We start from the raw sequence: 23,828 nt of genomic DNA, 5'->3' as shown, positions 1-23,828 counted from the left end.
ATCATAGAGAGGGCAGCAACACAGAAGCTTCGGCAGAAGAAAACATTAAGAGAAAGACATCAGGGCCTAAGGCACCAGAAAGCAGTGTGCCGTACTTCTTGCGTAATCATCGTTCAGCCTGGCAGTTCATCTTCCCGGAAGTGATGAAGGAAATAAGCCAAAATGATATGTTCTGTGCCAGTGAACCCTTCAATCATAGCCATTCCGGCACTTCTACTTCTTCTAAGTCTTCCTTTCGCCCATCTAGACCTCACATCGACTCCGAAGTTGATCAGTCTAACTTGATGGGACGAGAAAATCAGCGAAACATTTTCCCCAAAGTTTCCTCAAGCTGCACCACGTCGCTTTCCTCCATACCAGAGGCCTGCCACCAGCCTGGCTTTGGTTCACGTCCTGCGGGTAGGACATTAAGACCCAACGAACCACCACCCCCGCCACCAAACTTCGGCTCAGCCAACCTACGCTCAATGACGACAGGTGGCTGGGATTCCTGTGCTGTCATTCAGTATCCATTGCAAGCTGGTGGGGGCTTCGTTGTGGACTTAGATTGAGAACCAGTGTAGAAAAGGTATCATGAGATTCATGAGAAACTATTGTAACCCTGGCTTTCGTATTCGCCGTCTTATATCATGAAATTTGTTATGGTCCGTCACCTGATATAAAGAACTCTGAATAATAGAGTTCGTGACCACCTAGATCTGACGCTGTTAAACAAAGGAAGCAAGATTAGGACACAGTAGGGTTCGTCAGAGGATGCATGAGTAATGCGCTGGGTGGCAAGATTCCCCAGTCTGCTGATAATTTCATCCTGTGATTGTGGCTGTCTTGCGCCTTTGTCTAACTGATAGAAACATGCTTTCATTAACCATTAACTTGTGACAACAAGATGTGATACTGTCTCCCTGTTTGTTTGTAAGTAATACTTATGCCTCTGGTGTATGATGCCATCTTACTGTGCCCATATGACACACACACACACACACACACACACACACACACACACAAATGACGATCCAGTCAACGGGCACGTTCTGCCAGTGTACGTACATACGTTATCATTTACCTGGCAGATGAAATGTCTCCTATAGATTTCTTTACATAAACTACTGCTTTATTGTAGGTAAGACTCTCTCTCTCTCTCTCTCTCTCTCTCTCTCTCTCTCTCTCTCTCTCTCTCTCTCTCTCCTTCGTGCTCCCTGCGTGTCGTAGTAAGCGACTGAAGAGGGTGGGAGCGGGGGGCTAGAAGCCCTCCCCTACTTGTATTTCAATTTGGAAAAGAGGAAACAGATGGAGTCAAGCGGGGAGTGCTCATCCTCCTCGAAGGTTCAGATTGGGGTGTCTGAATGCGAAGGGATGTAACCAAGATGAGAAGAAAGGAGAGATAGGTGGTAAGTTTGAGAAGAATGATTTGGAAAAGTCTTGGGAGTAAAGTCAGGCGTTGGTGAGAGAGCAAGAGCTAAGGAACGAGTAGCACGACTCCAGAAGCAGGAGTTGTGGGAGTGTGTGATAGAGTGTAAGAAAGTAAATTCTAGAATGAAGTGGGTAAAATTGAAAGTGGATGGAGAGAGAGATGGGTAAGAATTGGTGGTTATGCACCTGGACATGAGAAGAATGATCATGAGAGGCAAGTGTTTTGGGAGCAGTTGAATGAATGTGTCTGCAGCTTTGGTGTACGAGACCGGATATTAGTGATGGGTGAATTAAATGCCAAGGTGCGTATTGTGGCAGTTGAGGGCATAACTGGTGTACGTGCTGTATTCAGTGTTGTGAATGGAAATGATGAAGAGCTTATAGAATTGTGTGCAGAAAAAAGAATGGTGATTAGGAATGCCTGGTTCATACAGAGATATATACATAAATATACGTATGTGAATAGGAGAGATGGTCAAAGGGCATTATTGGATTACGTGTTAATTTATAGGCGTGTAAAAGAGAGACTTTTGGTGTTAATGTGCTGAACAGGGCAGCTGGAGGGATGGCTGATCTCTATCTTGTGGTGGAGAATGTGAAGATTTGTAGAGGTTTTCAAGAAAGAAGAGAGAATGTTGGGGAGAAGAGAGTGGTGAGGGTAAGTGAGCTTGAAAAGGAAACTTGTGTGAGGAAGTACTGGGAGAGATTAAGTGTAGAATGGCAAAATGTGAAAGTAAATGACGCGAGGAGAGTCGATGAGGAATGGCATGTATTTAGGGAAGCAGTGATAGCATGTGTAAAAGATACATATGGCATGAGAAACGTAAGAGGTGGGCAGATTAGAAAGGGTAGTGAAAGAGAAAAGAGAGGCGTTTGGACGATACTTAAAAGGAAGGAGTGCCAATGACTGGGAGAAGTATAGAAGAAAACGGCAGGAGGTCAAGAGGAGGGTGCAACGAATGGAAAAGTGGGCAAATGAGAGATGGGGTGAGAGAGTATCATCAAACTTTAGGGAGAATAAAAAGATGTTTTGGAAGGAGGTAAATTACGTGCGTAAGACAAGAAAGCCAATGGGAACATCGGTAAAGGGGGCAAGGGAAAAAGTGATGACAGGTAGTAATGAAGTGATGAGATGGAGTGAGTATTTTGAAGGTTTGTTGAATGTGTTTGATGATAGAGTGGTAAATGTAGAGTGTTTTGGTCGGGGAGGTGTGCGAAGTGAGAGGGTTAGGGAGAATGGTTTGGTTAAAAGAGAAGAGGTGGTGAAAGCCTTGTGGAAGATGAAATCCGGCAAAGTGATGGGTTTGTATGGTATTGCAGTGGAATTCATTAAGAAAGGGGGTGACTGTGATGTTGATTAGTTGGTAAGAATATTCAGTGTATGCATGGATCATGGTGAAGTGCCTGAAGACTGGCGGAATGCATTTATAGTGCCATAGTATACGTATAGGCAAAGGGGATAAGGGTGAGTGTTCAAACTACAGAGGCATAAGGTTGTTGAGTATTCCTGGTAAATTGTGTGGGACGGTATTGATAGAGAGGGTAAAGGTAGGTACAGAGCGTCAGATTGGGGAAGTGCAGTGCGGTTTCAGAAGTGAAAGAGGATATGTGGATCAGGTGTTTGCTTTGAAGAATGTGAGCGAGAAATATTTAGAAAAACAGATGGTTTTGTATGTGATATTTATGGATCTGGAGACTGCATATGATAGGGTTGATAGAGATGCTTTGTGGAAAGTTTTAAGAGTATATGGTGTGGGAGGTAAGCCGTTAGAAGCAGTGAACACTTTTCATCAAGGATGTAAGGCATGTGTACAAGTAGGAAGAGAGGAGAGTGACTGGTTCCCAGTGAAGGTCGCTCTGCAGCAGGGGTGTTTGATGTGTGTTTGGGACGAGAAGGCCTGGGTCGCTCTGCGGCAGGAGTGTGTGATGTGTGTTTGAGATAAGAAGGCCTGGGAAGTGAGTCAGATGCTACTCGACGAAGATACAGCACTGATGGCTGATTCAAGTGAGAAACTGGAGAAGTTTTTGACTAAGTTTGGAAAAGTGCGTGAAAGGAGAAAGCTGAGAGTAAATGTGAATAAGAGCAGGGTTAATAGGTTCAGCATGTTTGAGGAAGAACTTAATTGGGACGTAAGTTTAAGTGAAGAAAAGTTGGAGGAAGTGAAGTGTTTTAGATATCTGTGAGTGGACTAAGCAGTGAATGGAACCATAGAAGCGGAGGTAAGTCATGGGGTGAGGGAGGGGGCAAAGTTTCTGAGAGCAATGAAGAATGTGTGGAAAGAGAGAGCATTATCTCGAAGAGCAAAAATGGGTATGTCTGCAGGAATAATAGTCCCAACAATATCATATGGTTGCGAGGCATGGGCTATAGATAGGTTTGTACGGAGGAGGGTGGATGTGTTAGAAATGATATGTTTAAGGACAATATATGGTGCGAGGTGGATTGATCGAGTAAGTAATGAAAGGGTAAGAGAGATGTGTGGAAATAAGAAGATTGTGACTGAGAGAGCAGAAGAGGGTGTGCTGAAATGGTTTGGACATATGGAGAGAATGAGTGAGGAAAAGTTAACAAAGAGGATGTATGTATCAGAGGTGGAGGGAACAAGGAGAAGCGGGAGACCAAATTGGAGGTGGAAGGATAATGAAAAGGATTTTGAGCGATCGGGGCCTGAACATACAGAGTCGTGCAAGGAATAGAGTGAATTGGGACGATGTGGTATACAGCGGTTGACGTGCTGTCAATGGACTGAACCAGGGCAAGTGTGAACGAATGTGGCCTTTTTTGTCTGTTTCCTTGGCGCTACCTCGCTGAGGCAGAAGAGACGTAGCTAGGACGCCATTTGGTAAACAAGTGACTGTCTAAGACAGGCAACGAGCGTATCATAGATTTATTATGTGGACAAGAATGGGAATTGTTTACAAATTTTATAAAAGATAAAGCTATCCAATTTGTATAGGCCTTCACTCAATTGTTTGTGTATTTAATGATAGAAGATTCAATGATATTTCTCGTGGTACTGGAGTTAGAGTTAATAACTGAGATGGCATTGCTCCAGTCAATACAATGGTCATAGACTTTAACGTGATTAAACAAGGCATTTGATTCTAGTCCTGTTCTTATACTGTATTTATGTTGCTTAAGTTTAACAGAAAGATCCTTACCAGTCTGCCCAACATGAAACTATCACAATTTCTACATGGCACTTTATAGATGCATCCAGGAGAATTTTCTGGTGAGTTCCTGATTAAGATGTTCTTTATAATATTATTGTTGCTGAAGGCAACATTTGCATCAAAGGATCTAAGCAGTATGGGAAGTAAAGTAAAATTGTTATCATAAGGGAGAACTAAAAGATTCTTGGTGTCAATGGGAGGTTTGGGTTCAACTCTATGAAATGACTTCTTTGCTAGCTTAAGGGATTTATCAATGAAAGATCTAGGGTACTTTAACTTAGATATAATAGAATATATCTTCTCAAACTCACCATCAATGAATATATGTATATATGTATAAATCGGCATGACTATTCCTTAATATATATTGTACATGCATTATCTATGTGATGCAAACAGTAACAGATCAGAACACCAAAATTTTATGGAACGTTGTACATGGTTTTTATTTAATACTGAAGCTGCACTGCTCTGTATGACTGACGAATTAAACATTTTCATTAAAGCATGTTTTTCCATAACATTTGCATGTTTGTGCTTGTCCTGGCAGTTCGTAACTGGTGGTATATCTCTTATGTATGATTGGGTGGATGGTCTTAGTTGTCCTACAACATCATAACAACGAGGTAAAGCCATTGTTGTGTGTGATGACCTCTGGGCTTACCTCATCCCCAGCACTGCCTGACCTAACTGCACCTCACTCCTACATGACTATATATCCTCTCCCCCCAAGTGATATGTGCTTGACTGAATGGCTCAGTGCCTTTGTCTGGTGGTGTTTCACTACTTGTAAGTATCCAACATTTGTTTTATATACCCGTGCTATGTTGGTTAATATACAAAGATGAAAGGCCAATATGAGTAATGTTACACAATTTTACTCTTATTTTAGATTTCCTTTCCGACAAGTCAATTTCACATACGCATGTATCTAGAAATCTAAAAGATTCTCTTAAAATGTGCTCATGCAAAACATGCATATAGACAAAGTAAGCCGAATCAGGATAACTAACTATTTTAGTTAATCACACTATGGATCAATAATAACAATATTGTAGAAGTATATATTTGTGATCAGCTCATTACCATGTCTTATTTTGTTATCTGGATATCACTATATCTTGCAACAAAAGACGTGTAGGAATACAATATGATACGGATCAGGGTAAGAATAGCTTGTGACCACAGTATCCTTGAAGTCAGTGGTTCTTTGTTAGGAACAACGGAATTTCCTATGTTACCCAAACCTCCTAAGTTTAGTGTGGCCATATACGGGCTATTACTCTTTCCGAGTATGTCGTTAATCCTTGCTTTGTGATATCCATCTGACCATTTGAACGAGATATTCAGTTGCTTGTACAAAATGATTGCCATAATTAATCTGTTATTTTGTTAAAAAAATCATGTCAGCACGTTGTTTAGAAATGTACTGAAAGATAGTTTGATACTTTTTCAGTCTTTCTGAATCAAATAAACACAGTTAGAAATGTACTGAAATATAGTATGATACTTTTTCAGTCTTTCTGAATCAAATAGACACAGAATTTTTATAGTTTGTAATAAGAGGCACGATTCTATACCACTGTGAGGGACTAGCATGAAGAAGATAATAGAACTTGCACCCACATCACAATGTTTAAAGTCTGTTCACCATTATCACTTCTGATAGGTAATGGAGACTACGAGAGAGAGTTTTCACGAAACAAGATTTCAGTGAACAAAAGCACACACGGAATAGTATATTCAGTTATAGAAATACGAGTAATCTGAAGGGAGAAAAATGCTTTCTCGCTTTCTGATGCTTTTAATGTATAAGAATAATACTTTCCGGAGGTGTCTCTTGTATAATATAAATGTCTACGCGCTGTTTTGTTAGGTTCTTTATTAAATCGAGCAGTTTGATGAGAACAACTGTTATATTTGATGCTTTTAAACAATGAATTGGGCTTCTGGTCCCGTATGTGATGGACAGCATGTCCAAAGTTTACAAAGAACAATGTTAGACAAACTACAAATTTCTATATATGTTACGTTCGGCTGTAAAGGTATTTTGTTTTACCGTTCGCTAACATTGGAAGATTTTCCTATGGGCTTGCATAAGAAAACTCAATATCTCAAGATATGAGAATTCTATATTTAGAAAAGCCTATTACATTCATCTTCCTGTGATATGATGACAGAGAAAGATGTTATCTTTCCTAAGAGTGCAACTGAGTATAATAATTACGAGATGTCGTTGCAAAGGTGAACAGCATGGAATGAAAGTCATTGTGTTGTGCGATTTGAAGCTATTTCACAGCTGACGCGGCAGTTACCCATTTGCCAGTAGTAGGTTTTGGACGAAAGAAAGATTTACGAGACAAAGCTCGAGATCATTTTGAAATTAGATTATAATGGATGATTTTGAGTCTTCACACGTTAAAAACTCATAGTATTTTAATCATAAATCGTTGATCCATAAAGATGTTTCCAGACATCTCAAACTAAATGTTGCTATCAAATAGCATCATCTTACTCAGTTTGCCTTTTGATGCGCCTTTTGATGCTTCTTCCGCTTGAAAAGATATTGATATCTCTTAGATTATATCTTATCTCAGATTCATATTATCCTAGTAACAGACATCTTGCAAGTAAGTCGAAGGCTTAGATATACCAAGTCATTTAGACGATGAATCTTATGAGGAGACACAATGCGACGAGCTATGCATTGCTGCTAAAATCACACTTTCACATTCCCAGGAAAGTCAAGACTCCACACCATCTCTGGAGGATGTAGTTGCCCTACCCGACCCTGGAGGGTCATCGGCTTGGGTCTACCACCCTGAGGAAGACAAAAATGCTACACTGCTGCGCTCTGTGGGTTCAAACCTGTTGACAGACTACCCCATCTCCTCGCGGCGAGTGCCTGCACGCCATGCATCCTTCGCCACTTCTCGGTTCGCTCGAGTTTATCAGAGGCCGCAGCGTGCACAGAGCTTCGCTGCCAGACGAGATCTTCAAGTTTCGGGCAGCCTCCCGCGAAAACCACCCCCTATCATTTGTCCTGAACCCTCTAGCTCCAAACAGAATGCTTGTCGGATTCACCGTTCATATTCAGTCATTGGTAGAATGATGTTGGAAGACAGCCACGAAGGGTCTACTCTGAGTCGCAAGTTCCATGCCTGTTCACTGGACGAGCTGGACGCTGCGCCAGTGATCAAGGTCGGCTTTCTGTCCCGCGAGAAAAGTCGCTCCGACCAAAGTCTCTCCACCTTCAGGGAAACATCGAGTGATGGTAGTGGAACTATCCACATCCACCGTTCCACCAGCGTCCAAGAGAGACTGCTTGATGGTAGAACAGTTCTCACTTCCTTCGGGCCAATAAATCATTCTATGCCTCGCATCGTTAAACCAAAAGGTCCAGCTCCACCTCCACCAAAGAAGCGTAAATCTGTCCCATCTTCTAGTGATCAAAGTGCACTCAGTAAATTCCAAGATGAAGAGAAGGAAATATGTGACGCTTTGACTGCCTTCACTACAAGATCTACAGAGGAAGAAGAACAAAGAACAGACAACATATTACTAAACATTAATAACGGACCAATAGACAATCTACAGCCTCATATAGGAATTCAGCGAGAGTCTCGATCAGCGGTAAGTAATACAAAGCGAATTCTGACGTTTGAGCATCATCTGCCTCTTCCTGTCATTGAAGAGACCATAAAGAATACTCGTAAGCGACCAGCTCCACAGCCACACTCTGCGTTACTTTCACAGTCTGATGACGAGGCCTCGAAAGAGACATCAGCAGCTCGCCAGTCAGGAAGTCTGAAATCAGCACGGACTGAAGTAGTTAAAACATCGCGTTCATCGTTACCAGAAAAGTCTCCTTCTTTAGTTGATCAAACCTCAGCTACAACACACCCGTGCCGTGTGAAGAAGACTGACAGAATACAACCGGAAGGAATGACTGTTGACAACTTGAGACGACTTGAAGAAGTACTCACCAACATTCTTGATCATGGAGATACGGTATCCCTCCGAGCTACGAAGTCGGATGAAAACATAACGGAAAGTTTGAAAACCCTCGACACAAAGATACCTAAGAGCATCCTCAGGAAAAGTTTAATCAAACCCAGCAAATATGAAGTTGCACATCGGGAGGCTCTTGAAGATTCAAGAGTACTTCTAGACCAGCTGCCACTCAGCGAACTTCAGCGGAATAAGATTGTCCTTCGCGTCCCTTCATTCAGAACAGCTGGCTGCCAGACGGAGAGCTATCGTCCAATTCGCCGTCGAGCCTCTTGTGCACAAACAAATCTTAGTGTAGCACCACGATACAAGGAGACCGCCACAACTACCAGCTCCAGTACGAAGACATCTTCACGGGTATTACCAAAGGAACAATGGACAAATCCAGAGCTGCGGGACAGCCCTAAGGAAGCTGCTGTGGTAGAGTCATCATCATCTGGGTATTCATCTCCTGAAGTTAGCAGCAAGAACCCAACTCCAACCCACTCTGATCCTCCGTCACCAGATTCATCCTCAGTTGTTGCCAGTGATGAAGACGAAAGGCGACACGAAACTAATGTCACTGTTATTGAGGTGAATAAGAGTGAAACAGAATCACCAAGGTTGCCTCTGTGGCAAGATCTAGACCCCAAACCGCCCCCTCGTCCACCGAAGCCGCTCCGCTTGCGCTGCAAGTCGGATGCGGCAGCTTTCACAAACAGTCATGGGGGACTCTTGGTGCCAGCTCCCCAACGGGTTTCGCAACTCCCATTCTACGAAGACCAGATTGGTCTGACGGCCCTCACCGAAAATGTAATGTTACTGACGGAGGCCATCAACCCCGTACTAGTGCACTCCACACGACCAAGTGAAGAAAGGAGCTCCTCCTTATCTACGACGCCCCGTGTTGTCGATGTTATACGAAAAACTATTCATCAGTCTGTTCAAGAGGATAGATCATGGGAAGGACGTACAGTCCTTGTACCACGCCCACACCCTGCTATCCGTGCCCACAGCCTTTCCCTCCCACGTCCATCTCCTAATCCGATTCCCCGCCCACGACAAATTAGAGGTTCCCGCTCCCCATCTCCAAGTCGGATTAAGGATCATAGCCATCAGAAGGACAAGGATGAAGGCTCCTCCACAGCAGCATACTTGGCCTCGCTAGAACTCCTCGCCTCCCACTACCGTCACCAAGCAATTGCTAATGCAAAGGTAACTTCAACTATTCGTAAATGCCGAATTACAAGTCCTGGTTAAAGTGTAAGTTGCATGTTGCATGAATGTTAAACATCATTTCTCCATTGCTTACTCTAACTTCCGTGTCCCCTTTATAGCAACTCCAGCTACAGAAGCGGCTTTTGCTTCAGCAACAGCTGAAGCAGCAACAACAAAAACAACAGCAAAGTCAACTGAGAGAAGAAGATAAGGAGGAAGGGAGGCAGCCTCAAGCCCCATCATCCTTGGTATCACCTGTGAAAGAAGAAAGTGATTGCTGAGCTACCTCATACAGCCTAAGGATGGGTATGATAGGCACGGATGAACACAGCCGGAGATAGGGAGGGAGTTGAGCAGGTAGTGCCAAGTACTGCCTGGAATTGGGTGAGCTTGTCACAAGCTTTGATTGAAACAACCCAGGCACAGGTGAGACAGCGGCAGGGAGTGAGGAACATAGATTGGGAGAGAGTGATAGAGTGATAGTGTGGCAGGCAGCTATGAGCTGTGACTGTACCACGCTGGTTTTTTGGACCGGGTGCGTTGCTTTGCCATTGTAGAAAACTGTTCTTTCACCACCAGCTCTCTTATGATTTCTACCTATACGATTTCCCTCATACCCTCCTCAAACCACAATGAGAATATCTTCCTAGTCATATCGCAGTATCCCAGCACTTCAAAAACAACTGTAAACATGTAGCACTATATCATGCAATTAGAACACTGTCTTGAAGAAAATCAATGCTTGTATTTCAACAGAAATCCACTGTCATTCTCTTTAACCTTGATGTACAGGAATTCGACCAACACTCTTGCATTAACCTGAATGATGAACCTCTAACAATATGCAACACCAACCTCACGAGGACTAACACAACATTCATAAGACATTTACTCCCCCACATCCTAAACATCAGCACAAAAGTCTATGAATAAACTAAATAGCCTCAGAACAGTAATAGACACAAGGTTTTAAATAGGAAAGGAATCTATAAGTATCGTCTACATAATACACCACACACGTTTCACTTTAAATTGTGACAACTTGGCTGTCACCCATCCTTCTCATGAGACAACAAAATAAACCAACAAGACACCGATAATAGACGACTCAAAATAATAAAATACCACACACTAACGATCATTACCAGCACGACCAATCCAACCGTTTCATTTACGGCCCCACCTCAATATGATCAGAAGCATCCACAAACGATCATTACGTACAAAACAAATAAAGAAATTCTTCATCTTCAGTCTCATCCCAGTGTGTTCAGCATCCAATCTTATGTAACAACTCACTCCTTCCATCCGAGCCATTCTATAGCCATTAACCAGATTTCAGGTAGAAGTTCAAAGGATCTCAAACTTCAGCTACATGTAACCACAGATTCCCCATACACATCCCCGGTACAAAAAAAAAAAAAGTACAAAGCAGTAAACGATTTTATCACATAAATCCTAAAACATCATCCCCCCAAAACAGTCTTGAACTTCATTCCGCGAGACGTAAACCTATATAAGACTGCACTTCTCAAACGCGAGTCGTGCTTTTACGTCATTGCTCATAATAACAACAATTGTGGTTTAGTATACCACGATATCCCTTCATGGCTGTAGGATGTCACTCGAACACTGCCAAATATCTACCTCCCTCTCCACTGTGTTGCCCTTATCCTACTCAGAAAATCAAACTATTTCACCACATTTGATATCAAACCGTCCTGTATAGTGGATGTGGCTGAATTGCAAGCTCCCTGTAACACAGTTTCTTTTGTACTTGATCGGTGTTTCCCTTGTCTGGGAGGTAGCGCCAAAAATAGAAGAAAGGCCACATTCGCTCACATTCATTCTCAAGCTGTATGTAATGCACCAGAACAACACCTCCCTATCCATATAACCAGGCCGCACAGACCATTCCATGGCTTGTCACGGATGCTTCACATGCCCTGGTTCAATCCACTAATAACAGCACGTCGATCCCACTATACCGCAGCGTTCCAATTTACCTGTCCCGTGCACGCCTTTCACCCTCCTGCATATTCAGCACCCAATCGCCCAGTCTTTTTCATTACATCCTTTCATCTTCAGTTTGATTCTCTCTCTCTCTCTCTCTCTCTCTCTCTCTCTCTCTCTCTCTCTCTCTCTCTCTCTCTCTCTCTCTCTCTCCCTCCGTTCTCCTTGTTCCTTCCAACTCTGTCAAATGTATGCTCTTTGTCAACCTTTCCTCACTCATTCAAACCATATGTCCAAACCATTTCAACACCCCTTCTTCTGCTCTCTCACCCACACTCCTTTTTTTACTATATGTTTCTCTTACCCATTCATTATTACTCGATCAAACTACCTCACTCCACATATTGTCCTCAAACGTATAATTTCATCACATCTAGCCTTCTCCACACATCCTCATCTAAAGCCCGTGCCTTGTATCCATACAACAACGCTGGGAGTTCCATATCCACTTTCGCCGCCCAGAGAACGTCTCTTCTTTCAACATATTCATCAATCGTCCTAGAATCTTTGCCCCCTGACCCACTCTATGACTCGCTTCCCTTTCCATGGTTCCATTCCATTCTGAGAAACTCTACTTCCCCCCATTTTCTTTTTATCTAATCTTACACTCCCTCTATTGAACGTGATAATCTTTTTTTTTTTCAATTCACATCTACTCTCAACTTCCTCTTTTCAAGCACTCTCCCAAATTCAAACAGCAACTTTTGAGGTTTCTCACTCGGATCTTCACCAGTACTGTGTCATGAGCAAACAACATGACTCACTTCACAAGCCCCGCCCCCTACCTTCACTCCCTACAGACTGCATATTCACCCCTCTCTTCAAGGCCCCTGTATTCAGCGCCCTCACCACCCCAACCATAAACAAATGAAATAATCATTATGACATCACACAAAATTTCCACAGACCAACCTTCACCTGGAATCACTCATTTCATTTTATCTACTTGCACATAAGTCTCACACTCTTGGTGAAAATTCATCGCCTTCAGTAGCTTTCCTTTTACACCATATAATCGTAAGACCTTCCAGACAATATCTCTGTCAACCCAGTCGTATGCTCTCTCTCTCAATCCATAAATGCCACATATAAATCCTTCTGTTTCTCTAGTATTTCTCATACACATTCTTTAAATAAGCAAGATGATCCACACATCCTGTACTACCCTTGAAACCACTCTGTTCCTCCCCAATCTGATGCTCTCAACCCGATATAACTAGCCAGATACAATCAGCAAACTTGTACCACTACAGTTCTAACATTTGCCTTTGCCTTTCGCCAATCCTCAGGCACGTCACCCTGATCCATAAATACAGTGAAATCCTAACTAACTAATGAACAATATAGTCACCTCTTTTTAAGAAATTCAACAGCAGTTTCATTCACTCCGGCCACCGTGTCACACTAAGCCTTATATAAGGCTTTCAGGAGTATTTCCCACCTCAAACCATTCTGCAACGAGTCTCTCTGTCACACTGTCATCAGACACATTCAACATTCCTTCAAAATACTCACTCTATCTCTTCATCTCAACATTGCCTGTTACCACTTCTCCGTTTCCTCCTTCACCGATATTCCCGTTTGCTTTTCTTCACACTATCAACTCTCTTTCAAAAACATATTTTCCATAAAGGGTACTGACACTTGCTCAACCGAATTCTAATTTATCCTCTTCTTCAGCCCCTGCACTTTCTTCTTAACTTTCTGCCTCTTTCTTTTGTACAAATCCTAATCACTTGCACTCCTTCCCTTCAAGTACAATCCATACACCTTTATTATCTCTTTCTTTGATAATTTTACATTGTCATTCCAACACTCATTAAATTTCCTCACCTTCCCACCTTTCACATCTCTCTCTCTCTCTCTCTCTCTCTCTCTCTCTCTCTCTCTCTCTCTCTCTCTCTCTCTCTCTCTCACACATGTATATATATATATACATATATATATATATATATATATATATATATATATATATATATATATATATATATATATATATATATATACGCATACATAGACATACATATATGCACATGTACATATTCATACTTGCTTGCCTTCATCCATTTCTGTCGCTACCCCGCCACGCAGGAAATGTGTATGTGTATACGTATGTGTGTGTGTGTGTGTGTGTGTGTCTGTGTCTGTGTGTGTGTGTTCATATTATAAGACTCCTGCAATGGAAAAAACGTGAATGAAATGTTGCCTGAGGTAAGACGCCGAGGATTCCAATCCCTGTCACCCAGGTAAGACCAGGGTTCGAATCCTCGGTGCATATATATATATATATATATATATATATATATATATATATATATATATATATATATATATATATATATATATATATGCATGTTCGCCATCTCCCGCATCAGTGAGGTAGCGTTAAGAACAGACGACTGAGCCTTGGAGGTAATATCCTCACTTGGCCCCCTTCTCTGTTCTATCTCTTGGAAAATTGAAAAACGGGAGGGGAGGATTTCCAGCCCCCAGCTCCCTTCCCTTTTAGTCGCCTTCTATGACACGCAGGGAATACGTGGGAAGTATTCTTTCTCCCCTACCCCAAGCGAGAATATATATATATATATATATATATATATATATATATATATATATATATATATATATATATATATGTATATATATATATATATATATATATATATATATATATATATATATATATATATATATATATATATATATATATATATATATATATATATATATATAAGGATGTAAGGCATGTGCACGGATAGGAAGGAAGGAGAGTGAATGGTTCCCAGTGAATGTCGGTCTGCGGCAGGTATGTGTGATGCCCCATGGTTGTTTAATTTGTTTATGGATGGGGTGGTTAGGGATGTCAATGCAAGAGTTTTAGAAAGAGTCGAGTATGCTGCAGTCTATTGGGGATGAAAGGGCTTGGGAAGTGAGTCAGCTGTTGTTCGCCGGTGATACAGCTCTCGTGGCTGATTCGAGTGAGAAGCTGCAGAAGTTGTTTACTTACTTTGGAAAAGTATGTGAAAGGAGAAAGTTGCAGGTAAATGTGAATAAAAGCAAGGTTATCAAGTTCAGAAGGTTCGGGAAACAAGTTGATTGGAATGTAAGTTTGAATGGAGAAAAGAATGGAGGAAGTGAAGTGTTCTAGATATCTGGGAGTGGACTTAGCAGCGAATGTGACCATGGAAGCGGAAGTGAGTCACAGGATGGGGAAGGGGGCGAAGGTTCTGGGAGCGATGAAGAATGTGTGGAAGGAGAGAACGTTATGTTAAGGGCAAAAAAAAGTATGTTTGAAGGAGTAGCTGTTCCATCAATGCTATATGGTTGCGAGACATGGGCTATAGGGTTGTACGGAGGAGGGTAGATGTGTTGGAAATGAAATGCTTTAGGACAATATTTGGTGTGAGTTGGTTTGACCAAGTAAGTAATGAAAGGGTGAGAGAGACGTGTGAAAGTGAATAGAATGTTGTTGAGAGAGCAGAGGAGAGTGTGTTGAAATAGTTTGGGTATATGGAGAGAAAGAGTGAGGAAAGATTGACAAAGAGGATATATGTGTCAGAGGTGGAGGGAGCAAGGAGAAACGGGAGACCAAATTGGAGGTGGAAGGATGGAGTGAAAAAGATTTTGAGCGATCAGAGCCTGAACATGCAGGTGAATGAGAGGCGTGCAGGGAACAGAGTGAATTGGAACAATGTGGTATACCAGGGTCGGCGTGCTGTCAATGGATTGAACCGGGCCATGTGAAGTGTCTGGGGTAAACCATGGAAAGTTTTGTGGGGCCTGGATGTGGAAAGGGAGCGGATGTTTCGATGCATTACACATGACAGCTAGAGACTGAGTGTGAACGAATGTGGCCTTTGTTGTCTTTTCCTAGCGTTACCTCGCGCACATGCGGGAGAAGGGGGGGACTGCCATTTCATGTTTGGCGGGGTGGCGACGGGAATGAATAAGGGCAGAAAGTATGAATTATGTACATGTGTATATATGTATATGTCTGTGTGTGTATATATATATATATATATATATATATGTGTATACAGTGAGATGTATAGGTATGTATATGTGCGTGTGTGGACGTGTAAGTATATACATGTGTATGTAGGAGGGTTGGGTCATTCTTTCTTCTGTTTCCTTCCGCTACCTCGCTAACGCGGGAGACAGCGACAAAGTGTAATAAATGAAATAAATTTCTAAAAGAAGGAACAGAGAAGGGGCCAAGTGAGGATTTCCATCAAAGGCTCAGTCCTCTGTTCCTTCTTTTGGAAAATTAGAAATGAGAGGGGAGGATTTCCAGCACCCCGCTCCCTCCCCTTTTAGTCGCCTTCTACGACACGCAGGGAATACGTGGGAAGTGTTCTTTCTCCCCTAACCCCATGGATAGGGGATATATATATATTTATATATAGCTATTGTCTGTATACAGATATTTTCTTACTACTGTGTAAATAAAATAACATGTTTTACCAAACATACATACGTGCACTCTGATTATGATTATTATAATAAACATGCTATCTTCCTGAGTAATCGTATGCTGTACAAGCTTTAACTACTTTCTAATTGTAATGATCACATTATAAATGATGCATATGATATGAAATTTGTTTAACATTTATCCTTTGACATCAAGAAGCTACAAGTCCAATGTGGACTCATGTTTGGGAAGCTATGTTAGGCTGGGTGAGAGTGAGTAGCTAGAGCTCTTGGGAGTTTCAGGGTTAGTGTATTCGCTCTTCCTCATCTGCCTATGTTTATATATATTCAGGTTTGCATGTTATGCCCAGACTGTGAGATAACATCAAGGAATGGACTTGGAAGAGGGTTAGATAATGATATTCAGTCTCTAGAAATACAGTCATATAGATGGGAATCAATTTAAGCTGACCAGAATGAAAAAAAAAAAAAAAAATGTTAGGGAAACATTATAAATGCTTTACTATTGAATAACCCAAAGTTTATGAAATACCCTGTATAGCTCCTGTTGGTATCTGAACTACTGACAGTTAAAAATTCCATATTTTCCCCGATTTACCTAAATATCGTAGCGCCTTTCTTTGATTACGTTCAATAGAAAGAAAGAAAAACGAAACAATGTTCTGAAAAGTGTTTTTGTACTCAATTTACAATAGCACTGCAGAACAAAATCACTCGATATACCAAGGTAACAGAGGCGCGGAGCTAAACTAGATTTACCGAAAAATTATGAATTTGTCTGGTAATTCTCGATCAACATCTTGTATATACACAAAAAAATTCTTTCTGAAGACACCACACTTATATGTTGGAATGGTCTATCGTAATGTCTTCAATAAACCTATATATATATATATACATATATATATATATATATATATATATATATATATATATATATATATATATATATATATATATATATATATATATATATTTTTTTTTTTTTTTTTTCATACTATTTGCCATTTCCCGCGTTAGCGAGGTAGCGTTAACAACAGAGAACTGGGCCTTAGAGGGAATATCCTCACCTGACCCCCTTCTCTGTTGCTTCTTTTGGAAAATTAAAAAAAAACAAGAAAGGGGAGGATTTCCAGCCACCCGCTCCCTCCCCTTTCAGTCGCCTTCTACGACACGCAGGGAATACGTGGGAAGTATTCTTTCTCCCCTATCCCCAGGGATAATATATATATATATATATATATATATATATATATATATATATATATATATATATATATATATATATATATATATATATATGTATATATTTTTTTTTTCAAACTATTCGCCATTTCCAGCGTTAGCAAGGTACCGTTAAGAACAGACGACTGGACCTTTGAGGGAATATCCTCACCTGGCCCCCTTCTCTGTTCCTTCTTTTGGAAGGAATATATATCTATTATACTCTGTCGCTGACTCCCGCGATAGCGAGGTAGCGCCAAGAGAGGAGCTTGGCGGAAATTTTGCTTCCACGTTTGACGAGCTTTATTTGGCAGTACTGTGATTTCGTTTCCCCGTTTTGGCTTACAAAAGTCTCTGCCTTCTTGTGTGTATTCAGGGATGAGAAAATATAGGTGATCCCACGGAGCATATATGTCGTATGCTTGAGCAAGGGGAGACTGAACCAAAAGCTGACCAGGTGGGAATTACCGCTGATCGCGTGGAGACCAAGCCATACGGCCAACATGTTGTGACTGGATCCCTGTGACTAGCCACTCAGCACCGAACCCTAGCTGATCACTTAGCGACCAAGTCATATCGGGTGTTCGCGCTGGAGTCCACCTTATGAACCCAAGCACAAATCAGACCTCCAATACCTCGCCCATCCATGTCACCCAGTGGGAATATATTATCCTCCTATGATTTCACATGAATACGAATGATGATATGAATATCTTAAAGTGATCAAGACAGCCATTTGTACAATGATTCACTTGGTGAGATCCCTCATTGTGCAAAGAATTACGTCGCTAGACAGAACTAGAGAAGAACAGTAACGGGGTCCAAAGATGAATCGAAGTGTGTTTGCACCTGGTTCCTGGACCACGACATAACTGCTACCACTCACCTGCACAGTTCTTGTGTTGTCTACACCTGGTCTGTACCGAGAGAACTGATAGACACACACACACACACACACACACACACTCACATTCATATATATATATATATATATATATATATATATATATATATATATATATATATATATTTTTTTTTTTTTTTTTCTTTTCTTTCAAACTATTCGCCATTTCCCGCGTTAGCAAGGTAGCGTTAAGAACAGAGGACTGGGCCTCGGAGGGAATCTCCTCACCTGGCCCCCTTCTCTGTTCCTTCTTTTGGAAAATAAAAAAAAAAAATGAGAGGGGAGGATTTCCAGCCCCCCGCTCCCTCCCCTTTTAGTCGCCTTCTACGACACGCAGGGAATACGTGGGAAGTATTCTTTCTTCCCTATCCCCAGGGATGATATATATATATATCATTCATTTGTTTATTATACTTAATCGCCGTCTCTCGCGTTAACGAGGTGGCGCAAGGGAACAGACGAAATAATTGCCCAACTCACACACATGCACATGTATATAGATAAACGCCCACACACGCACATATACATACCTATACATTTCAACGTATACATACATATACATACACAGACATATACATATGTACACATGAATATATTCATACTTGCTACCTTCATCCTTTTCCCTCGCCACCCCTCCACACATGAACCAACACACACACACACACACACACACACAAACACACACACACACACACACACACATACACACACACACACACACACACACACACACACACACACACACACACACACACCCCTTCGAGGTGGAGCTAAGAAAAGGCAACAAAGGCCACATTCGTTCACACTCAGTCTCTTGCTGTCATGTGTAATGCACCGAAACGCAGCTCCCTTTCCACCTCCAGGCACCACAAAACTTTCCATGGTTTACTCAAAACGCTTCACATGCCCTGGTTCAATCAATTGACAGCACGTCGACCCCGATATATCACATCGTTCCAATTCACTCTATTCCTTGCACGCCTTTCATCTTCCTGTATGTTCAGGCCCTGATCGCTCAAAATCCCCTTCACTCCATCCCCCCACCTCCAATTTGGTCTCTCGCTTCTCCTTGTTCCCTCTACCTCTGACACATATATCCTCCCTGTCAACCCCTCCCCACTCATCCCCTATATATATATATATATATATATATATATATATATATATATATATATATATATATATATATATATTGGGCCAGGTGAGGGTATTCCCTCAAAGGCCCAGGCCTCTGTTCTTAACGCTACCTCGCTAATGCGGGAAATGGCGAATAGTTTGAAAGAAAAAGAAAAATATATATATATATATATATCATACTTGATCACAGTTTCTTGCGTCAGCGTGGTAATGCCAGGAAACAGGCTAAGAAAGTCCCATCCACTCATGTACATACACATGCACATATAGGCACTTACACGTACATATACATACATATACATATATACATACATATGCATGTATACACATGTACTTATTCATACTTGCCTTTATCCATTCCTCGCGCCACCCTGCCCTGCAGGAAGTAGCATCGCCACATGATGTGTGTGTGTGTGTGTGTGACAAAAAATTCTGTCATCCCTGAAGTATTGCGCTTTTGACCAGGTGGTAAATGTATGAATTCTTAAACAAAACGGAAGCTACAACGGCAAAGATCCATGAAAGAAACAATTGCATCAGACAAAGTACTTAAAGTGTAATGAGTAAACGAAAACGGTGCATTTAACTAAGAAAGAAATAATATAGAAACCAGAGAAAGATGGAAGAACCGCATGAGGAATTGGGTTAACAAAAGGCGTGTGTGTGAGAGTGGGCGTCTGTGTACCGGAACGTAAGCGACCAAATTCTCTGGGGTTTTTTTTTGGTAGGCAATTCTCTGTGATCGTGTGACGACATCTTGAGTCTCACTTCTCTTCAGAATCGGTTAAAGCCTATCTGTCCTCTCTTTTTGGGAGGCTTCCAACACGAATTGTAATGGTTGATCAAGATGACGTTATATGAATAACACTCTTACGCCATGGCCAGATGTAGGTATGATTTCATCCACTTCTTTTAGGTTAATTAACATCGTTAGCGGCTTCCCAACGGCAGACCGCGTCATCATTCTCGTTGAGAATGCAATTGAAATTATGAGACAGCAGTGGGTGCGCATTTCAAGTGCATCTGTTAGAGCCTTCTTACTAATTTAGATACCAGAAACAAAATATTTTTCAAACGACCTCAATGAAGTATACAATGATCGAGGCTACGATATCGTTCATAATGTCGTACTTGGAACAAGGTAAAATCTAAGAGCTATTTGTTAGAGGGACATTACGAATGGTGGCACCTGGCAGCTAGCATGAGTCTGGGGAGTTGTTGGGCTCATGATAACACAAAGGTCAGGGAAATGTCGCGTCTCCGCTCCGCCCACCATCACCACATCATCACTTAAGGCACAGCTTATTTCTCAGTTGCTATCTGAGCTTTTTTTCTTCTGTCAGTCCTCTGAAATTTGATGTTTTCCTGTATCTGGGTGGCTCTCCCTCCTTGGTGACTAAGATTTCCGGATGGTTCCTCCTTCGAGTGGTAAGTCTAGACTAGCTTGGGTATCTCGGTGGCTCCTCCATCGGGTCTTCTTATCGGGATGGCGAATCTAGACTAACTTGAATATCTGGTCGGCTCCTCCATCGGGTATTGCTGAATATTGAGTTTAGACTGACTTGATTCTCAGGGTGGCTCCTTCTCCAGGGTGATGAGTTTAGACTAAATGAGTAAATGAGCTTGAAAAAAGAGGTTCAAGTAATTAAAACCTAGGAGAGAATGAGTGCAGAATGGCGAAAGGAGAAGGCAAACGAAGTGAGGAATGGCGATCATCTAGGGAAGCAGTGCTAGAATGTGCCCAAGAAGTGTTGGCGTCATGCGGAGGGTGGGAGTAGGTCAGTTGAGAAAGGGTGGGGAGTGGTGGTGGTGGGATGGCGGTGTTTAAGTGTGTCTTCAGGAGTGGTGGAGGATGTGTGGATCATGTTTGCTTTGAAAAAATGGGTTTGAGATAAACTTTGAGAAACAGAACCTCGTGCGGAGTTTATGGGTCTTGAGAAAGCGTATGATGATAGGGTTGATAAGATGGTCTATAGAAGATGCTGGGAATATATGGAATGGGAGGAAAGCTATTAAAAGCAATAACGAGACTCTGTCAAGAGTGTAAGGCATGTGTGAGAATAGGATGAGAGGAAGGTGATTGGTTCCAGATGAAGATAGGTCTACGGTAGGAGTGTGTGCTGTCACAATCCCTCTTTGTATATGGATGGGTTGGTAAGGGAGTGAGTGAATCGGCAGTGCGTCTTGGATAGGTGGACCTGGGAGGTGAGTTAGTTGTTGTTTGCTGATGACACGAGTGAGAAACTGCAGAAGCTGCTTTCTGAGTTTGGAAGAATATATGAAAGGAGAAATATGAGAGTAAATTAGGATTATCAGCTTTAGTAGTGACGAGAGACAGATCATTTGGAGTGTAAGTCTGAAAGGAGAGATCTTGGATAAAGTGGAGTGTTTTCGATACCTGGGAGTTTACATGACAGCGAATCGAAAAATGGGACCTGAAAGAAGCCATAGGGTGGGTAAAAGGGCAGAGGTCCTGGACTCAATGATTAATATGTGGAAAGAAAAGTGACTGTCTTTAATGATGGATGGTATGGTAGTCTCGCTGGTGCTGTATGGATACGAAGCGTAGACCTAAGAGGAAATGGACGAGTTAAAAATGAATTGTACGAAGAAAATTTGTGATGTGGGGACGGTTGATCGAATAAGAAAATGATTGGGTGAGACAGAGATGGGGTTGTCCGAGGAGTATGTACGAGAGCTGAAGAGGGTGTGCTGAAATGGTTTGGACATATGGGGAAGATGAGCGATGGGAGGTGTATACTACGCAGGTATACTTGACAGAAGTGGATGGAATAGTGAAAAAGGGGAAACCGAGGCGTAGGGGTGGCAGGATGGACTGAAAGGGTCTGTGAGGGCTCGGGGACCGAAAATACAGGAAGGTGTGAGGCATCCAAGAAATAGAGCGACCTGAGACGAGGGAAATGGCGAAGAAGTCTGTGGTACTTGGTTGTGGACACAAGGCTCTTGTTTTGTATTATACACGACAGTTAGATAGTGGATATGAGCGAATGAAGCCTTTTTTGCGTCTGTTCCTGGCGTTTCCTCGCTGACGCAGGAATTGGCAAATATGAAAGACAACTTACTGAGAGGGATGGACTAAGTTGAAGAAAGTCAAATGATTCTCAATTTCGTTAAATTTGAAGCTCTACACATCGGCTAATAAAACGAAAAAAAAAAAAAAAGACTACGAACACTAAAGAGTTACAAAAAATAAGAAGAATTTAAATCTGAGGAAATAATCCCCACATTATAGCCCACAGGTGTGTCCTTACCTTAGATGATGTGTTTCATTTGGGCTGCATTACTTGACAAGTAAAACCTAAAACAGACCACAGTAATGAACTACCAAACTGAGAAGCAGATCCTATGAAAGCTGTTTAGATCACCTTAATCTAGTTAGCCTAGATTATCAAAGGTTCAGAGGGGATCAATACAACTAATGAATAAAAAATTTTGACAGTATCTTTCTAAGTAGCAGTGTTAGAGTAAGCCAATTGATTCCTCCTTTACTAACAGACATAGATTGGTACATGATTATTTTACTTGATTGAAGCATAATGGTTCTATTAGAAGAAGTTTTGATGCATGGACTGATCTTCTCAGGAAGAGTTTAAAGAAAGATCGCAAATTCGTTTGAAAATAGATTTAAGATTTACTTATCTTAAGAGCAAGACTGACGCTTTAAGATTTACTTATCTTAAAAGCAAGACTGAAGTAATCAGTACCTACTTGGTTCTAAGTCTACGGGCGTCTTTTCTTAATCATCCTAAGTTGTCTTACTTTCTCCACGTTAAACTCCCTGCCTTTGTTTTCTGCTATGCCAAGTAAACCAGTGTAACCCAGTAGTATGAGGATGTTTGTATCCCACTGGGTGCTGTTTGTAACCCAGTGATATGATAATGTTTGTAACCCACCAGTAAGTAGGTGTTTTTAACTCACTCGTAAGTCGCCCTTTGTAACCCAGTGGTAGGATGATGTATGTAACCCACTGGTAAGCTGGTGCTTGTTAGCCAGTGGTATGATGCTGTTTGTAACCCAGTGGTAAGTTGCCGTTCGTAACCTAATGGTATGATGATATTTTGTAACCCACTGGTAAGTTGGTGTTTGTAACCCAGTGGTATGATGATGTGTGTAACCCACTAGTAAGTTGTTGTTTGTAACCCACTGGTAAGTTGACGTTTGTAGCCCATTGGTAAGTTGTCGTTTGTAACCCAGTGGTATGATGATGTTTGTAACCCACTAGTAAGTTGCTGTATGTAACCCAGTGGTATGATGATGTTTGTAACCCACTAGTAAGTTGCTGTATGTAACCCAGTGGTATGAT

The 23,828-nt window shown here is 41.6% G+C and overlaps 1 protein-coding gene across 3 annotated transcripts in view; it reads left to right on the top strand.

The window, feature by feature from the left end:
- LOC139748373 (uncharacterized) overlaps window positions 1-13,777 on the top strand; it is a 61,098-nt gene extending 47,321 nt beyond the window's left edge. For all 3 annotated transcript variants that reach the window (XM_071661481.1, XM_071661483.1, XM_071661482.1), the window contains 2 exons: window positions 7,324-9,789; window positions 9,912-13,777. In XM_071661481.1, coding sequence (XP_071517582.1) covers window positions 7,324-9,789; window positions 9,912-10,073 — 2,628 coding nt within the window. In that variant the 3' untranslated portion in view covers window positions 10,074-13,777. The remainder of the gene's footprint in view (window positions 1-7,323; window positions 9,790-9,911) is intronic.
- The last annotated feature ends 10,051 nt before the right edge of the window (window positions 13,778-23,828 follow it).

The sequence above is a fragment of the Panulirus ornatus genome, chromosome 73 (genome assembly GCF_036320965.1).
Source record: "Panulirus ornatus isolate Po-2019 chromosome 73, ASM3632096v1, whole genome shotgun sequence".
Lineage (NCBI taxonomy): Eukaryota > Metazoa > Arthropoda > Malacostraca > Decapoda > Palinuridae > Panulirus > Panulirus ornatus.
The sequence above is the reverse complement of the archived record's forward strand: the minus strand, read 5'-3'. Positions and strand labels throughout refer to the sequence as shown.